Below are 20,000 nucleotides of genomic sequence, written 5' to 3' on the forward strand. Positions count from 1 at the left end.
CAGGTGGAGGCTCTGCAGGTGGAGACTCTGCAGGTGGGGGCTCTGCAGGTGGAGGCTCTGCAGGTGGAGACTCTGCAGGTGGAGGCTCTGCAGGTGGGGGCTCTGCAGGTGGAGACTCTGCAGGTGGAGGCTCTGCAGGTGGGGGCTCTGCAGGTGGAGACTCTGCAGGTGGGGGCTCTGCAGGTGGGGGCTCTGCAGGTGGAGACTCTGCAGGTGGGGGCTCTGCAGGTGGAGGCTCTGCAGGTGGAGACTCTGCAGGTGGGGGCTCTGCAGGTGGAGGCTCTGCAGGTGGAGGCTCTGCAGGTGGAGACTCTGCAGGTGGGGGCTCTGCAGGTGGAGGCTCTGCAGGTGGAGACTCTGCAGGTGGGGGCTCTGCAGGTGGAGACTCTGCAGGTGGGGGCTCTGCAGGTGGGGGCTCTGCAGGTGGAGACTCTGCAGGTGGGGGCTCTGCAGGTGGAGGCTCTGCAGGTGGAGACTCTGCAGGTGGGGGCTCTGCAGGTGGAGGCTCTGCAGGTGGAGGCTCTGCAGGTGGAGACTCTGCAGGTGGAGGCTCTGCAGGTGGAGACTCTGCAGGTGGAGGCTCTGCAGGTGGAGGCTCTGCAGGTGGAGACTCTGCAGGTGGAGGCTCTGCAGGTGGGGGCTCTGCAGGTGGAGACTCTGCAGGTGGAGGCTCTGCAGGTGGGGGCTCTGCAGGTGGAGACTCTGCAGGTGGGGGCTCTGCAGGTGGGGGCTCTGCAGGTGGAGACTCTGCAGGTGGGGGCTCTGCAGGTGGAGGCTCTGCAGGTGGAGACTCTGCAGGTGGGGGCTCTGCAGGTGGAGGCTCTGCAGGTGGAGACTCTGCAGGTGGAGGCTCTGCAGGTGGAGGCTCTGCAGGTGGGGGCTCTGCAGGTGGAGACTCTGCAGGTGGAGGCTCTGCAGGTGGAGACTCTGCAGGTGGAGGCTCTGCAGGTGGAGGCTCTGCAGGTGGAGGCTCTGCAGGTGGGGGCTCTGCAGGTGGAGACTCTGCAGGTGGAGGCTCTGCAGGTGGAGGCTCTGCAGGTGGGGGCTCTGCAGGTGGAGACTCTGCAGGTGGAGGCTCTGCAGGTGGAGACTCTGCAGGTGGAGGCTCTGCAGGTGGAGACTCTGCAGGTGGGGGCTCTGCAGGTGGAGACTCTGCAGGTGGAGGCTCTGCAGGTGGAGGCTCTGCAGGTGGGGGCTCTGCAGGTGGGGGCTCTGCAGGTGGAGGCTCTGCAGGTGGAGACTCTGCAGGTGGAGACTCTGCAGGTGGAGGCTCTGCAGGTGGAGACTCTGCAGGTGGGGGCTCTGCAGGTGGAGACTGCAGGTGGAGGCTCTGCAGGTGGAGGCTCTGCAGGTGGGGGCTCTGCAGGTGGGGGCTCTGCAGGTGGAGGCTCTGCAGGTGGAGGCTCTGCAGGTGGAGACTCTGCAGGTGGAGGCTCTGCAGGTGGAGACTCTGCAGGTGGAGGCTCTGCAGGTGGAGGCTCTGCAGGTGGAGACTCTGCAGGTGGAGGCTCTGCAGGTGGAGACTCTGCAGGTGGGGGCTCTGCAGGTGGAGACTGCAGGTGGAGGCTCTGCAGGTGGAGGCTCTGCAGGTGGGGGCTCTGCAGGTGGGGGCTCTGCAGGTGGAGGCTCTGCAGGTGGAGGCTCTGCAGGTGGAGACTCTGCAGGTGGAGGCTCTGCAGGTGGAGACTCTGCAGGTGGAGGCTCTGCAGGTGGAGGCTCTGCAGGTGGAGACTCTGCAGGTGGAGGCTCTGCAGGTGGAGACTCTGCAGGTGGAGGCTCTGCAGGTGGGGGCTCTGCAGGTGGGGGCTCTGCAGGTGGGGTATATGTCTGATATATGTACAGAGAATGTACATTGTCCCTGTTAAATGAACGAATAGAGAAACAAAACCATGCGTATGCAGCGCTCAGCATCAAAGTAATCATGATTTAAAATGCAGATGTGAACGTGAAGCATCGTGCACCTCCACAACATGTCCAGGGTCAGGGTGGACGACCCTTAGGTCAGGGTGGACGACCCTTAGGTCAGGGTGGACGACCCTTGGGTCAGGGTGGACGACCCTTAGGTCAGGGTGGACGACCCCTGACCACCCTTAGGTCAGGGTGGACGACCCTTGGGTCAGGGTGGACGACCCTTAGGTCACGGTGGACGACCCTTGGGTCAGGGTGGACGACCCTTAGGTCACGGTGGACGACCCTTGGGTCAGGGTGGACGACCCTTAGGTCAGGGTGGACGACCCTTGGGTCAGGGTGGACGACCCTTGGGTCAGGGTGGACGTAGGTCAGGGTGGACGACCCTTGGGTCAGGGTGGACGACCCTTAGGTCACGGTGGACGACCCTTGGGTCAGGGTGGACGACCCTTAGGTCAGGGTGGACGACCCTTAGGTCAGGGTGGACGACCCTTGGGTCAGGGTGGACGACCCTTGGGTCAGGGTGGACGACCCTTGGGTCAGGGTGGACGACCCTTAGGTCACGGTGGACGACCCTTGGGTCAGGGTGGACGACCCTTAGGTCACGGTGGACGACCCTTGGGTCAGGGTGGACGACCCTTGGGTCAGGGTGGACGACCCTTAGGTCAGGGTGGACGACCCTTAGGTCAGGGTGGACGACCCTTAGGTCAGGGTGGACGACCCTTAGGTCAGGGTGGACGACCCTTGGGTCAGGGTGGACGACCCTTAGGTCAGGGTGGACGACCCTTGGGTCAGGGTGGACGACCCTTAGGTCAGGGTGGACGACCCTTGGGTCAGGGTGGACGACCCTTAGGTCAGGGTGGACGACCCTTGGGTCAGGGTGGACGACCCTTAGGTCAGGGTGGACGACCCTGACCCTCGACATGATCAGGGGCCTCATTTTAAAGCCCAGGACGCAACGACACGAAGCCCAAACTGATGCCCTCCCTCAGTGTCACAGACCCTCCTTCCCTGCTCAGGCTCAGGGCGGGGCTCAGGGCGGGGCTCAGGGCGGGGCTCAGGTGTGCCGCACAGGTTTTTATAAATCATCTTTTTTTGCAGTCCTGAAATCTTCCCTTCCCGGTTCCCAGTACAATCTGACGCGCTCTTTTATAAATGAGTTATTTTTTATTTAGACTCACCACATTTGAAAGCTAAATATAATCCTCTCCACTCCACTACATTTGTGAAAAAGACTCCAAGTAGGTGGCCCTCAAGCATTTTGGTCTAACTTGGATTTAATCCATTTTGAATCTTATTTACAATATTGACAGCTCTAATAATCGTTTATTCTTGCTTCTGTTTTGGAAATAGCAAATACACAAAATATCGTCTGATTGAATTCCTTTAACCAACATTCTCTTCATAACTAAATGTGTTTTAATCTAATCTTTTACATGATTCATTGTAGTAAAGTGTTGTGTGGACCGGGTGTATCTGTACTTTGACTCTGATGGTGCCTCAGGACTTTGAGCACCTGCACATGTGCTGCAGATGCATGTGACACACTTCCACACTCAGACGCAAACGCACATGCTCAGACGCACACACACGTGCTCAGACGCACACACACGTGCTCAGACACGTGCTCAGACGCACACACACGTGCTCAGACACGTGCTCAGACGCACACACACGTGCTCAGACGCACACACACGTGCTCAGACACGTGCTCAGACGCACACACACGTGCTCAGACGCACACACACGTGCTCAGACACGTGCTCAGACGCACACACACGTGCTCAGACACGTGCTCAGACGCACACACACGTGCTCAGACACGTGCTCAGACGCACACACACGTGCTCAGACACGTGCTCAGACGCACACACACGTGCTCAGACACGTGCTCAGACGCACACGCACGTGCTCAGACACGTGCTCAGACGCACACACACATGCTCAGACACGTGCTCAGACGCACACACACGTGCTCAGACACGTGCTCAGACGCACACGCACGTGCTCAGACACGTGCTCAGACGCACACACACATGCTCAGACACGTGCTCAGACGCACACACACATGCTCAGACACGTGCTCAGACGCACACACACGTGCTCAGACACGTGCTCAGACGCACACACACGTGCTCAGACACGTGCTCAGACGCACACACACGTGCTCAGACACGTGCTCAGACGCACACACACGTGCTCAGACGCACACACACGTGCTCAGACGCACACACACGTGCTCAGACACGTGCTCAGACGCACACACACGTGCTCAGACACGTGCTCAGACGCACACACACGTGCTCAGACGCACACACACGTGCTCAGACACGTGCTCAGACGCACACACACGTGCTCAGACACGTGCTCAGACGCACACGCACGTGCTCAGACGCACACACACGTGCTCAGACACGTGCTCAGACGCACACACACGTGCTCAGACGCACACACACGTGCTCAGACACGTGCTCAGACGCACACACACATGCTCAGACACGTGCTCAGACGCACACACACGTGCTCAGACACGTGCTCAGACGCACACGCACGTGCTCAGACACGTGCTCAGACGCACACGCACGTGCTCAGACACGTGCTCAGACGCACACACACATGCTCAGACACGTGCTCAGACGCACACACACGTGCTCAGACACGTGCTCAGACGCACACACACGTGCTCAGACACGTGCTCAGACGCACACGCACGTGCTCAGACGCACACACACGTGCTCAGACGCACACACACGTGCTCAGACACGTGCTCAGACGCACACACACGTGCTCAGACGCACAGGCCGATGTGACAGTGAAATGTACCTGAGATCACATTTGGTCAGGTGAGAAAATGGACAAAAATGATTGCTAGACCAACATTGATGAGCATCACCAGAGCCACCAGGATGGAGTTAGGACCCTGAAAGAGAAAAGAGCACAAATGTGTTACATTACTACAAACAAACTCAATCTCAATCCCGACTGTGGTGCAGAATATGAATTATGATATATATATAATATATATATATATATATCAATGTTGGTTATGTTCTGCCAAACAGAGAAGGGGCGGAGCCTGGTCCCAGCCGTAGTGATGCACACTCGGCCCCGCCCACAATCGGCCCCGCCCACACTCAGCGAGCCAGAGATGGAGTTTAAGTCTTAAACGTGCACTTTCTAAGATTACAAATTATGGTTCCTTTGAAGTTAGTTTTGGTAATCTCAGCTGGTTGTCCCATCACAGCAGTTATTCAATAAAAAATGAAAGAAAAGTAAGGCACAAACTAAACCATTTAGTCAAAAATCTGTCAAATGTGTCCATTTTCAGATTAAGTGCAAATGTGATTTTTTCCTGTCATTTAAAAGCTTCATCGCAGAGACTTAAAAACAACTTGTAACATCTTAGACAGCACAGGTGTTCTATGGTCCAGGCGTCTCGTCCCCGTGAGCAGATGCTGTAGACCAGCTGTAGACCAGCTGTAGACCAGTTGTAGACCAGCTGTAGACCAGCTGTAGACCAGCTGTAGACCAGTTGTAGACCAGCTGTAGACCAGTTGTAGACCAGCTGTAGACCAGCTGTAGACCAGCTGTAGACCAGTTGTAGACCAGCTGTAGACCAGCTGTAGACCAGCTGTAGACCAGTTGTAGACCAGCTGTAGACCAGCTGTAGACCAGCTGTAGACCAGCTGTAGACCAGCTGTAGACCAGTTGTAGACCAGCTGTAGACCAGTTGTAGACCAGCTGTAGACCAGCTGTAGACCAGCTGTAGACCAGCTGTAGACCAGCTGTAGACCAGCTGTAGACCAGCTGTAGACCAGTTGTAGACCAGCTGTAGACCAGCTGTAGACCAGCTGTAGACCAGCTGTAGACCAGCTGTAGACCAGCTGTAGACCAGCTGTAGACCAGTTGTAGACCAGCTGTAGACCAGCTGTAGACCAGCTGTAGACCAGTTGTAGACCAGCTGTAGACCAGCTGTAGACCAGCTGTAGACCAGTTGTAGACCAGCTGTAGACCAGCTGTAGACCAGCTGTAGACCAGTTGTAGACCAGCTGTAGACCAGTTGTAGACCAGCTGTAGACCAGCTGTAGACCAGCTGTAGACCAGCTGTAGACCAGCTGTAGACCAGCTGTAGACCAGTTGTAGACCAGCTGTAGACCAGTTGTAGACCAGCTGTAGACCAGTTGTAGACCAGCTGTAGACCAGCTGTAGACCAGCTGTAGACCAGCTGTAGACCAGTTGTAGACCAGTTGTAGACCAGCTGTAGACCAGCTGTAGACCAGCTGTAGACCAGTTGTAGACCAGCTGTAGACCAGCTGTAGACCAGCTGTAGACCAGTTGTAGACCAGCTGTAGACCAGCTGTAGACCAGCTGTAGACCAGCTGTAGACCAGTTGTAGACCAGTTGTAGACCAGCTGTAGACCAGTTGTAGACCAGCTGTAGACCAGCTGTAGACCAGTTGTAGACCAGCTGTAGACCAGTTGTAGACCAGTTGTAGACCAGCTGTAGACCAGCTGTAGACCAGCTGTAGACCAGTTGTAGACCAGCTGTAGACCAGTTGTAGACCAGCTGTAGACCAGCTGTAGACCAGCTGTAGACCAGCTGTAGACCAGCTGTAGACCAGCTGTAGACCAGCTGTAGACCAGTTGTAGACCAGCTGTAGACCAGTTGTAGACCAGCTGTAGACCAGCTGTAGACCAGCTGTAGACCAGCTGTAGACCAGCTGTAGACCAGCTGTAGACCAGTTGTAGACCAGCTGTAGACCAGCTGTAGACCAGCTGTAGACCAGTTGTAGACCAGCTGTAGACCAGCTGTAGACCAGCTGTAGACCAGTTGTAGACCAGCTGTAGACCAGCTGTAGACCAGCTGTAGACCAGTTGTAGACCAGCTGTAGACCAGCTGTAGACCAGCTGTAGACCAGCTGTAGACCAGCTGTAGACCAGCTGTAGACCAGTTGTAGACCAGCTGTAGACCAGTTGTAGACCAGCTGTAGACCAGTTGTAGACCAGCTGTAGACCAGCTGTAGACCAGCTGTAGACCAGCTGTAGACCAGTTGTAGACCAGCTGTAGACCAGCTGTAGACCAGCTGTAGACCAGTTGTAGACCAGCTGTAGACCAGCTGTAGACCAGCTGTAGACCAGTTGTAGACCAGCTGTAGACCAGTTGTAGACCAGCTGTAGACCAGCTGTAGACCAGCTGTAGACCAGCTGTAGACCAGTTGTAGACCAGCTGTAGACCAGTTGTAGACCAGCTGTAGACCAGCTGTAGACCAGCTGTAGACCAGCTGTAGACCAGTTGTAGACCAGCTGTAGACCAGTTGTAGACCAGCTGTAGACCAGCTGTAGACCAGCTGTAGACCAGCTGTAGACCAGTTGTAGACCAGCTGTAGACCAGCTGTAGACCAGCTGTAGACCAGTTGTAGACCAGCTGTAGACCAGTTGTAGACCAGCTGTAGACCAGCTGTAGACCAGCTGTAGACCAGTTGTAGACCAGTTGTAGACCAGCTGTAGACCAGCTGTAGACCAGCTGTAGACCAGTTGTAGACCAGCTGTAGACCAGTTGTAGACCAGCTGTAGACCAGCTGTAGACCAGCTGTAGACCAGTTGTAGACCAGCTGTAGACCAGCTGTAGACCAGCTGTAGACCAGCTGTAGACCAGTTGTAGACCAGCTGTAGACCAGCTGTAGACCAGCTGTAGACCAGCTGTAGACCAGTTGTAGACCAGCTGTAGACCAGCTGTAGACCAGCTGTAGACCAGTTGACCAGCTGTAGACCAGCTGTAGACCAGTTGTAGACCAGCTGTAGACCAGTTGTAGACCAGCTGTAGACCAGCTGTAGACCAGTTGTAGACCAGTTGTAGACCAGTTGTAGACCAGCTGTAGACCAGTTGTAGACCAGCTGTAGACCAGCTGTAGACCAGCTGTAGACCAGTTGTAGACCAGCTGTAGACCAGCTGTAGACCAGTTGTAGACCAGCTGTAGACCAGTTGTAGACCAGCTGTAGACCAGTTGTAGACCAGCTGTAGACCAGTTGTAGACCAGCTGTAGACCAGCTGTAGACCAGTTGTAGACCAGCTGTAGACCAGCTGTAGACCAGTTGTAGACCAGCTGTAGACCAGCTGTAGACCAGTGGTAGACCAGTTGTAGACCAGCTGTAGACCAGTTGTAGACCAGCTGTAGACCAGTTGTAGACCAGCTGTAGACCAGCTGTAGACCAGCTGTAGACCAGCTGTAGACCAGTTGTAGACCAGCTGTAGACCAGCTGTAGACCAGTTGTAGACCAGCTGTAGACCAGCTGTAGACCAGCTGTAGACCAGCTGTAGACCAGTTGTAGACCAGCTGTAGACCAGTTGTAGACCAGCTGTAGACCAGCTGTAGACCAGTTGTAGACCAGCTGTAGACCAGCTGTAGACCAGTTGTAGACCAGCTGTAGACCAGTTGTAGACCAGCTGTAGACCAGCTGTAGACCAGTTGTAGACCAGCTGTAGACCAGCTGTAGACCAGCTGTAGACCAGTTGTAGACCAGCTGTAGACCAGCTGTAGACCAGTTGTAGACCAGCTGTAGACCAGCTGTAGACCAGCTGTAGACCAGTTGTAGACCAGCTGTAGACCAGTTGTAGACCAGCTGTAGACCAGCTGTAGACCAGCTGTAGACCAGCTGTAGACCAGTTGTAGACCAGCTGTAGACCAGTTGTAGACCAGCTGTAGACCAGCTGTAGACCAGTTGTAGACCAGCTGTAGACCAGCTGTAGACCAGTTGTAGACCAGCTGTAGACCAGCTGTAGACCAGCTGTAGACCAGCTGTAGACCAGCTGTACACCAGTTGTAGACCAGTTGTAGACCAGCTGTAGACCAGTTGTAGACCAGCTGTAGACCAGCTGTAGACCAGTTGTAGACTAGCTGTAGACCAGTTGTAGACCAGCTGTAGACCAGCTGTAGACCAGCTGTAGACCAGCTGTAGACCAGTTGTAGACCAGCTGTAGACCAGCTGTAGACCAGCTGTAGACCAGTTGTAGACCAGCTGTAGACCAGTTGTAGACCAGCTGTAGACCAGTTGTAGACCAGCTGTAGACCAGCTGTAGACCAGTTGTAGACCAGCTGTAGACCAGCTGTAGACCAGCTGTAGACCAGCTGTAGACCAGTTGTAGACCAGCTGTAGACCAGCTGTAGACCAGCTGTAGACCAGCTGTAGACCAGTTGTAGACCAGCTGTAGACCAGTTGTAGACCAGCTGTAGACCAGCTGTAGACCAGCTGTAGACCAGCTGTAGACCAGCTGTAGACCAGCTGTAGACCAGTTGTAGACCAGTTGTAGACCAGCTGTAGACCAGTTGTAGACCAGCTGTAGACCAGCTGTAGACCAGTTGTAGACCAGCTGTAGACCAGTTGTAGACCAGTTGTAGACCAGCTGTAGACCAGCTGTACACCAGTTGTAGACCAGCTGTAGACCAGCTGTAGACCAGTTGTAGACCAGTTGTAGACCAGCTGTAGACCAGCTGTAGACCAGTTGTAGACCAGTTGTAGACCAGCTGTAGACCAGCTGTAGACCAGCTGTAGACCAGTTGTAGACCAGCTGTAGACCAGTTGTAGACCAGCTGTAGACCAGTTGTAGACCAGCTGTAGACCAGCTGTAGACCAGCTGTAGACCAGTTGTAGACCAGCTGTAGACCAGCTGTAGACCAGCTGTAGACCAGCTGTAGACCAGCTGTAGACCAGCTGTAGACCAGCTGTACACCAGTTGTAGACCAGCTGTAGACCAGCTGTAGACCAGTTGTAGACCAGCTGTAGACCAGCTGTAGACCAGTTGTAGACCAGCTGTAGACCAGTTGTAGACCAGCTGTAGACCAGCTGTAGACCAGTTGTAGACCAGCTGTAGACCAGCTGTAGACCAGCTGTAGACCAGTTGTAGACCAGCTGTAGACCAGCTGTAGACCAGTTGTAGACCAGCTGTAGACCAGCTGTAGACCAGTTGTAGACCAGCTGTAGACCAGTTGTAGACCAGCTGTAGACCAGTTGTAGACCAGCTGTAGACCAGCTGTAGACCAGCTGTAGACCAGTTGTAGACCAGCTGTAGACCAGCTGTAGACCAGTTGTAGACCAGCTGTAGACCAGCTGTAGACCAGTTGTAGACCAGCTGTAGACCAGTTGTAGACCAGCTGTAGACCAGCTGTAGACCAGCTGTAGACCAGCTGTAGACCAGGTGTAGACCAGCTGTAGACCAGCTGTAGACCAGTTGTAGACCAGCTGTAGACCAGTTGTAGACCAGCTGTAGACCAGCTGTAGACCAGCTGTAGACCAGTTGTAGACCAGTTGTAGACCAGCTGTAGACCAGTTGTAGACCAGCTGTAGACCAGCTGTAGACCAGTTGTAGACCAGCTGTAGACCAGTTGAAGACCAGCTGTAGACCAGTTGTAGACCAGCTGTAGACCAGCTGTAGACCAGTTGTAGACCAGCTGTAGACCAGCTGTAGACCAGCTGTAGACCAGCTGTAGACCAGTTGTAGACCAGCTGTAGACCAGCTGTAGACCAGTTGTAGACCAGCTGTAGACCAGCTGTAGACCAGCTGTAGACCAGCTGTAGACCAGTTGTAGACCAGCTGTAGACCAGCTGTAGACCAGCTGTAGACCAGTTGACCAGCTGTAGACCAGCTGTAGACCAGTTGTAGACCAGCTGTAGACCAGCTGTAGACCAGCTGTAGACCAGTGGTAGACCAGCTGTAGACCAGTTGTAGACCAGCTGTAGACCAGTTGTAGACCAGCTGTAGACCAGTTGTAGACCAGCTGTAGACCAGTTGTAGACCAGCTGTAGACCAGCTGTAGACCAGTTGTAGACCAGCTGTAGACCAGTTGTAGACCAGCTGTAGACCAGCTGTAGACCAGCTGTAGACCAGCTGTAGACCAGCTGTAGACCAGTTGTAGACCAGCTGTAGACCAGTTGTAGACCAGCTGTAGACCAGCTGTAGACCAGCTGTAGACCAGGTGTAGTCCAGGTGTAGTCCAGGTGTAGACCAGATGTAGTCCAGCTGTAGACCAGGTGTAGTCCAGGTGTAGTCCAGGTGTAGTCCAGCTGTAGACCAGGTGTAGACCAGATGTAGTCCAGGTGTAGTCCAGGTGTAGACCAGCTGTAGACCAGCTGTAGACCAGCTGTAGACCAGCTGTAGACCAGTTGTAGACCAGGTGTAGTCCAGGTGTAGTCCAGGTGTAGTCCAGGTGTAGACCAGCTGTAGACCAGCTGTAGACCAGTTGTAGACCAGCTGTAGACCAGCTGTAGACCAGTTGTAGACCAGCTGTAGACCAGCTGTAGACCAGCTGTAGACCAGCTGTAGACCAGCTGTAGACCAGCTGTAGACCAGGTGTAGTCCAGGTGTAGTCCAGGTGTAGTCCAGGTGTAGACCAGCTGTAGACCAGCTGTAGACCAGTTGTAGACCAGCTGTAGACCAGCTGTAGACCAGTTGTAGACCAGCTGTAGACCAGCTGTAGACCAGCTGTAGACCAGCTGTAGACCAGCTGTAGACCAGCTGTAGACCAGTTGTAGACCAGCTGTAGACCAGTTGTAGACCAGCTGTAGACCAGCTGTAGACCAGCTGTAGACCAGCTGTAGACCAGTTGTAGACCAGCTGTAGACCAGTTGTAGACCAGCTGTAGACCAGCTGTAGACCAGCTGTAGACCAGCTGTAGACCAGTTGTAGACCAGCTGTAGACCAGCTGTAGACCAGCAGTAGACCAGTTGTAGACCAGCTGTAGACCAGTTGTAGACCAGCTGTAGACCAGCTGTAGACCAGCTGTAGACCAGTTGTAGACCAGTTGTAGACCAGCTGTAGACCAGTTGTAGACCAGTTGTAGACCAGCTGTAGACCAGTTGTAGACCAGCTGTAGACCAGTTGTAGACCAGCTGTAGACCAGCTGTAGACCAGTTGTAGACCAGCTGTAGACCAGCTGTAGACCAGCTGTAGACCAGCTGTAGACCAGTTGTAGACCAGCTGTAGACCAGCTGTAGACCAGCTGTAGACCAGCTGTAGACCAGCTGTAGACCAGTTGTAGACCAGCTGTAGACCAGCTGTAGACCAGCTGTAGACCAGTTGACCAGCTGTAGACCAGCTGTAGACCAGTTGTAGACCAGCTGTAGACCAGTTGTAGACCAGCTGTAGACCAGTTGTAGACCAGTTGTAGACCAGCTGTAGACCAGCTGTAGACCAGCTGTAGACCAGTTGTAGACCAGTTGTAGACCAGCTGTAGACCAGCTGTAGACCAGGTGTAGACCAGCTGTAGACCAGCTGTAGACCAGCTGTAGACCAGCTGTAGACCAGTTGTAGACCAGCTGTAGACCAGCTGTAGACCAGTTGTAGACCAGCTGTAGACCAGCTGTAGACCAGCTGTAGACCAGCTGTAGACCAGTTGTAGACCAGCTGTAGACCAGCTGTAGACCAGCTGTAGACCAGTTGACCAGCTGTAGACCAGCTGTAGACCAGTTGTAGACCAGCTGTAGACCAGCTGTAGACCAGCTGTAGACCAGTGGTAGACCAGCTGTAGACCAGTTGTAGACCAGCTGTAGACCAGTTGTAGACCAGCTGTAGACCAGTTGTAGACCAGCTGTAGACCAGTTGTAGACCAGCTGTAGACCAGCTGTAGACCAGTTGTAGACCAGCTGTAGACCAGTTGTAGACCAGCTGTAGACCAGCTGTAGACCAGCTGTAGACCAGCTGTAGACCAGCTGTAGACCAGTTGTAGACCAGCTGTAGACCAGTTGTAGACCAGCTGTAGACCAGCTGTAGACCAGCTGTAGACCAGGTGTAGTCCAGGTGTAGTCCAGGTGTAGACCAGATGTAGTCCAGCTGTAGACCAGGTGTAGTCCAGGTGTAGTCCAGCTGTAGACCAGGTGTAGACCAGATGTAGTCCAGGTGTAGTCCAGGTGTAGACCAGCTGTAGACCAGCTGTAGACCAGCTGTAGACCAGCTGTAGACCAGTTGTAGACCAGGTGTAGTCCAGGTGTAGTCCAGGTGTAGTCCAGGTGTAGACCAGCTGTAGACCAGCTGTAGACCAGTTGTAGACCAGCTGTAGACCAGCTGTAGACCAGTTGTAGACCAGCTGTAGACCAGCTGTAGACCAGCTGTAGACCAGCTGTAGACCAGTTGTAGACCAGCTGTAGACCAGCTGTAGACCAGCTGTAGACCAGCTGTAGACCAGCTGTAGACCAGCTGTAGACCAGGTGTAGTCCAGGTGTAGTCCAGGTGTAGTCCAGGTGTAGACCAGCTGTAGACCAGCTGTAGACCAGTTGTAGACCAGCTGTAGACCAGCTGTAGACCAGTTGTAGACCAGCTGTAGACCAGCTGTAGACCAGCTGTAGACCAGCTGTAGACCAGCTGTAGACCAGCTGTAGACCAGCTGTAGACCAGTTGTAGACCAGCTGTAGACCAGTTGTAGACCAGCTGTAGACCAGCTGTAGACCAGCTGTAGACCAGCTGTAGACCAGTTGTAGACCAGCTGTAGACCAGTTGTAGACCAGCTGTAGACCAGCTGTAGACCAGCTGTAGACCAGCTGTAGACCAGTTGTAGACCAGCTGTAGACCAGCTGTAGACCAGCAGTAGACCAGCTGTAGACCAGCTGTAGACCAGTTGTAGACCAGCTGTAGACCAGCTGTAGACCAGCTGTAGACCAGTTGTAGACCAGTTGTAGACCAGCTGTAGACCAGTTGTAGACCAGTTGTAGACCAGCTGTAGACCAGTTGTAGACCAGCTGTAGACCAGTTGTAGACCAGCTGTAGACCAGCTGTAGACCAGTTGTAGACCAGCTGTAGACCAGCTGTAGACCAGCTGTAGACCAGCTGTAGACCAGTTGTAGACCAGCTGTAGACCAGCTGTAGACCAGCTGTAGACCAGCTGTAGACCAGCTGTAGACCAGTTGTAGACCAGCTGTAGACCAGCTGTAGACCAGCTGTAGACCAGTTGACCAGCTGTAGACCAGCTGTAGACCAGTTGTAGACCAGCTGTAGACCAGTTGTAGACCAGCTGTAGACCAGTTGTAGACCAGTTGTAGACCAGCTGTAGACCAGCTGTAGACCAGCTGTAGACCAGTTGTAGACCAGTTGTAGACCAGCTGTAGACCAGCTGTAGACCAGGTGTAGTCCAGGTGTAGTCCAGGTGTAGACCAGATGTAGTCCAGCTGTAGACCAGGTGTAGTCCAGGTGTAGTCCAGGTGTAGTCCAGCTGTAGACCAGGTGTAGTCCAGGTGTAGTCCAGGTGTAGTCCAGCTGTAGACCAGGTGTAGACCAGATGTAGTCCAGCTGTAGACCAGGTGTAGTCCAGGTGTAGTCCTTGTGTAGTCCTGGTGTAGTCCAGGTGTAGTCCAGGTGTAGACCAGGTGTAGTCCAGGTGTAGACCAGGTGTAGTCCAGGTGTAGTCCAGGTGTAGTCTGTGGACTGAGCACTGGTCAAGGCCACAGTCGGTGAGTGGACGACTGTTTCCAGGAACTAATCTCTTTGACAGGTTCAACGTTCTTATGAAGAGTCAGACTTTGAACAAAAGGACAACCATAAAATGAAACTCACTAAAAGCATCTGAATCAGGGCAATCACCAAATATTACAATTTAGTTTTGTTTTTTTACACTTCATTTAGACATTTACAAGTGTTCCAACAGAGCTTATTCAAATATTTAGGGGTTGCACATCTAAATGTATCTCATATTGTATGTGTAAATGTGTTTTTATGTATTTGTTCATTTTATCCTGTGTTTGTCTGTTGTTTATTTGGTGTTGTGTTTAACCAGGAGCCACGAAAACTCTTTTCCCTGTTTAAATAAATAAAATGAATCTTCATTAAAAAAAAAACTAGGACAAAGATACTCACAACTTTTGTATTTGGCTAGAACAAACAAGTAAACGCTAATGCGTTTCAGCAATTATAGATTTTTGAAGATGTGCGACCCCTAAATATTCTTAATAATTGTCATCTTTTTTTGGTGTAGCACTCAAACTTTGAGGCTGCGCGACGTTCACCTTTTATAATGTTCCAGCAGCCTGACTTTGTGTTAAGAGGCAAAACAGCAGAAGGACATTGGAGCAAATCAACATCATGAAAACAAAACTGATCCTTGGGGGACTCCACTGGCAAGGCTTTTTTTTAAAAATAAAAACTTAAATGAAAGTTGTTAAAAAAATGTTATATGGGCAGTTTCTAAAACCGGATTGAAGTTTTTGAAAAATATCATTTAGTTTAACGATGCAATTGTAGCTGGGCATCGACTTTAGACACAGTTGGGTCTAAATGAGCAGGAGCGATGCAGAGCATTATGAACGGGCCCCTCTGCGTCGGGCTCATCAGACCCCGAAAGACCCTTTGCATGTACTGTACCCAGAGCACCAGTTATTACTTAAGTACAAGGTTCAGAATGTGAGGTTCCTGAACAAGGACCGACAGGGTTAGGGTTCCTGTAACTGCACCTCATGAATGTAATATGGTATTATGGATTTATGGATTGTGTATTTCATTGCACTGCATCGATGGCAGAATGGGTCAAGACAAATGAGCCACTTGTGGGACAAAATAAGTCAATCTTGAACCTTGAGTATCCATTGATTGTGTCCATGGCAGGAATTTTAAGGCCCAACTACATAGTTCTGAAACGGAGTGGGAAGACGACGTAAAAAATTTATAATTTCAGTCCCGTATTTCTGAGCAACAGGACACGATAATGGTGTGGCTCCTGGGAACCACAGTTTCTCCTGGAAACCCAACCAGACACGTGGAGAAACATGCACATTTCACACACAAATGTCTGGACTCAGTGGGAAGTTATAATGTAAAAAACTATAAAAGTCTGTTTCTCTTTCAACTCATCAAATCTTTTCATGTGATTCTCTTTTACATCTGGTGAAAAACCTTTGACCTTTTGTCCTCCAGACCTTGAGTCAGTTCTATTTGGTACAAAACCTTTGGGCAAAACATAAATTTTTGTAGTTTCAATACTTTGACTTAGAATAAATTATGGGATTAGATTCCATTTCTTTATAGTGGAATAAAGAAGAGTAAAGTTTGTCACACATTTAAATGGTTCGGTCATTTGAAATGCCAAAGGGGATTCAGTTTGTATCGAGACAATAGCAATGACATGAAGGAAATGCATGACATTTGGTTAAACATAGTAAGACATCATCTGCATCGCAGGGGTCTATGTTCTGTCCTGTCAAGTGTTTGGGCCAATGGTTCCAAAATACAAAGCAGACCAGGGGAGACCAGGCACAGCCCTGTCTCATCCCTCTTTCCAAACGTTGATCTGTCAAATGGCCATTATTTTTTCATTCTTGATGTTGTACCATCGTAGCCCAATGTTTCCCATTATTAAATCATCTTTTTGAAATTTGCAACACATTTTATAAAAAAGGCCAGATAACAGAGTCAAAGGCTTTTTAGGGCTCATATTTACTGCTTTGTTTTACTGTTTTTGTATTCGTCTCATTTGGCCGTAGTTATTTTATTACTTGGTTTACGCATTTTTAAATTAAATATATTGAACAGGCGAAATATAATTTCAATTTCAAAAGATTTTTTCTTCCGGGTTTTCCCAAAACGGACCACGAGAGGAGAGAGGGGAGACCCCCGCGCAGGAGCGTGCAACAGTAGATTTAGTGTTTTACACTCTGAACTCACACTTCTAAAATGTGGTAAACGGGTTTAAAATGTGTCTTTGTGATATAAAGGTGGCGGAAACGGGCGCGCGCTCTCGCCGTGACCGCGCAGGGGCCGAGCGGCTCCGTCACGCTTCATGCGCTCTAATCTTTTGACTAAATACCGCTTTTTATATTTCATTTAGTCGGCGGTACTTTATATATATTTTTTTATAATAATACATTTTATTTATATTATCAATGATCAATTATCAATAATCTAAGTGCGGCGGATCCGTAAACCAAGTAATAAAATAACCACAGCCTCAAAGTCACGCCCAAAGTTAGACGCCTTTGAAGACAAACGCCCCGGACTCACGTCCGTAAAATACACTCAGCAGCAGACGTGCGTCTGAGTCGTCCTGCACATGCTCAGTGGAGTCGAGGCGTCTGCACATGCTCAGTGGAGTCGAGGCGTCTGCACATGCTCAGTGGAGTCGAGGCGTCTGCACATGCTCAGTGGAGTCGAGGCGTCTGCACATGCTCAGTGGAGTCGAGGCGTCTGCACATGCTCAGTGGAGTCGAGGCGTCTGCACATGCTCAGTGGAGTCGAGGCGTCTGCACATGCTCAGTGGAGTCGAGGCGTCTGCACATGCTCAGTGGAGTCGAGGCGTCTGCACATGCTCAGTGGAGTCGAGGCGTCTGCACATGCTCAGTGGAGTCGAGGCGTCTGCACATGCTCAGTGGAGTCGAGGCGTCTGCACATGCTCAGTGGAGTCGAGGCGTCTGCACATGCTCAGTGGAGTCGAGGCGTCTGCACATGCTCAGTGGAGTCGAGGCGTCTGCACATGCTCAGTGGAGTCGAGGCGTCTGCACATGCTCAGTGGAGTCGAGGCGTCTGCACATGCTCAGTGGAGTCGAGGCGTCTGCACATGCTCAGTGGAGTCGAGGCGTCTGCACATGCTCAGTGGAGTCGAGGCGTCTGCACATGCTCAGTGGAGTCGAGGCGTCTGCACATGCTCAGTGGAGTCGAGGCGTCTGCACATGCTGCACATGCTCAGTGGAGTCGAGGCGTCTGCACATGCTCAGTGGAGTCGAGGCGTCTGCACATGCTCAGTGGAGTCGAGGCGTCTGCACATGCTCAGTGGAGTCGAGGCGTCTGCACATGCTCAGTGGAGTCGAGGCGTCTGCACATGCTCAGTGGAGTCGAGGCGTCTGCACATGCTCAGTGGAGTCGAGGCGTCTGCACATGCTCAGTGGAGTCGAGGCGTCTGCACATGCTCAGTGGAGTCGAGGCGTCTGCACATGCTCAGTGGAGTCGAGGCGTCTGCACATGCTCAGTGGAGTCGAGGCGTCTGCACATGCTCAGTGGAGTCGAGGCGTCTGCACATGCTCAGTGGAGTCGAGGCGTCTGCACATGCTCAGTGGAGTCGAGGCGTCTGCACATGCTCAGTGGAGTCGAGGCGTCTGCACATGCTCAGTGGAGTCGAGGCGTCTGCACATGCTCAGTGGAGTCGAGGCGTCTGCACATGCTCAGTGGAGTCGAGGCGTCTGCACATGCTCAGTGGAGTCGAGGCGTCTGCACATGCTCAGTGGAGTCGAGGCGTCTGCACATGCTCAGTGGAGTCGAGGCGTCTGCACATGCTCAGTGGAGTCGAGGCGTCTGCACATGCTCAGTGGAGTCGAGGCGTCTGCACATGCTCAGTGGAGTCGAGGCGTCTGCACATGCTCAGTGGAGTCGAGGCGTCTGCACATGCTCAGTGGAGTCGAGGCGTCTGCACATGCTGCACATGCTCAGTGGAGTCGAGGCGTCTGCACATGCTCAGTGGAGTCGAGGCGTCTGCACATGCTCAGTGGAGTCGAGGCGTCTGCACATGCTCAGTGGAGTCGAGGCGTCTGCACATGCTCAGTGGAGTCGAGGCGTCTGCACATGCTCAGTGGAGTCGAGGCGTCTGCACATGCTCAGTGGAGTCGAGGCGTCTGCACATGCTCAGTGGAGTCGAGGCGTCTGCACATGCTCAGTGGAGTCGAGGCGTCTGCACATGCTCAGTGGAGTCGAGGCGTCTGCACATGCTCAGTGGAGTCGAGGCGTCTGCACATGCTCAGTGGAGGAGTTGTGCTGTGGTGCTTTTCTCGTGGTGTAAATGGATTTGGTTTATTAACTTTACAAAGTCCAAACATCTGATTTAAGAACATTGTAGCTGGTGCTTCCCCTTTCAGCGACTGAAGCACTTCTCACTCACCGTCTCCTCCTCCTCCAGATCTTGTACCACGTCCACACTGGCTTTCTTGGTCTCAGCCAGGCTCTTTGGTTTGGACTCCTGTCGTTTGGGTTTGGCCTCAGCAGGTTTGGAGACGTCCTGTGGCGGCGCTGGAGACGGGGTCCGGGCGTCTGAGGCCCTGGTGGTTGTGGGTCCTAAAGTTTTTGTGGGCGGGGCTGAGCGGGCCAGGCTGGACGGGTGGAAGTCGTCCTCCAGACCCTCCAGCTCCTCCGGCGGGGGCCCCTTGGCGGGGGCCTTCACGTAGTAACTGTGGAACTGGGAGTGGATCTGTCCGTTGCTGGGGTGTGTGTTGGCAGCAGGAGGGAGGGGCTTGAGGGGGAGGGGCTTGAGGGGGAGGGGCTTGAGAAGGAGGGGCTCGGTCGGTTTCACTTCAAGTTTCAGAGAGACTTTGGGAGCGGTCTTTGTCATACCTGCCACAGAAAAGAAGAGAAGACTTTTATATTGTATTTATTTACTTATTTCTATGAGTTGATATAGAACACAAAAGAGCAGAGAGTAATAACTCAAGGACACCTCCATAAACAGAAGTACAAGTCCAATCAGGGCCAAACTACATTAACATTTAATTAACTTAAAAGTCCCATTTAGTCCAAAGTCTGTGGAATTTGTGCATTTCCAAACTAATGTGTCAGTTTCTCCATTTGTCTGATGTCTGTCCCCATCTCATAAAAGTATATGTTATGTACTTTTAGCATGTACTTTTGGCAAAAGTATATGCCAAAAGTACATGACAAAAGTATCCATTTATAGTGTCCATGGCAGGAGTTTTGAAGCCCAAGTTCACAGTTCTAAAGTTCAGGGGAATGGAAATGTCCAACAGTCTGCCTCCTGCTGCCACATCCTCTCCAACAGTCTGCCTCCTGCTGCCACATCCTCTCCAACAGTCTGTCTCCTGCTGCCACATCCTCTCCAACAGTCTGCCTCCTGCTGCCACATCCTCTCCAACAGTCTGCCTCCTGCTGCCACATCCTCTCCAACAGTCTGTCTCCTGCTGCCACATCCTCTCCAACAGTCTGCCTCCTGCTGCCACATCCTCTCCAACAGTCTGTCTCCTGCTGCCACATCCTCTCCAACAGTCTGCCTCCTGCTGCCACATCCTCTCCAACAGTCTGCCTCCTGCTGCCACATCCTCTCCAACAGTCTGCCTCCTGCTGCCACATCCTCTCCAACAATCTGCCTCCTGCTGCCACATCCTCTCCAACAGTCTGCCTCCTGC

General features: G+C 52.5%; 1 protein-coding gene across 2 annotated transcripts in view; it reads right to left on the reverse strand.

Annotated features, from left to right (window-relative positions):
• Nucleotides 1-20,000, reverse strand: part of LOC140356773 (junctophilin-1-like) — a 268,226-nt gene that overhangs the window by 48,968 nt on the left and 199,258 nt on the right. For both annotated transcript variants that reach the window (XM_072441966.1, XM_072441967.1), the window contains exons 5-6: nucleotides 18,746-19,194; nucleotides 4,732-4,828 (exon numbers count right to left, since the gene is read on the reverse strand). In XM_072441966.1, coding sequence (XP_072298067.1) covers nucleotides 4,748-4,828; nucleotides 18,746-19,194 — 530 coding nt within the window. In that variant the 3' untranslated portion in view covers nucleotides 4,732-4,747. The remainder of the gene's footprint in view (nucleotides 1-4,731; nucleotides 4,829-18,745; nucleotides 19,195-20,000) is intronic.

This window comes from Eucyclogobius newberryi, unplaced genomic scaffold (assembly GCF_026437365.1).
Source record: "Eucyclogobius newberryi isolate DKJ021-1_F unplaced genomic scaffold, fEucNew1.0.hap1 SCAF_12, whole genome shotgun sequence".
NCBI classification, from domain to species: domain Eukaryota; kingdom Metazoa; phylum Chordata; class Actinopteri; order Gobiiformes; family Gobiidae; genus Eucyclogobius; species Eucyclogobius newberryi.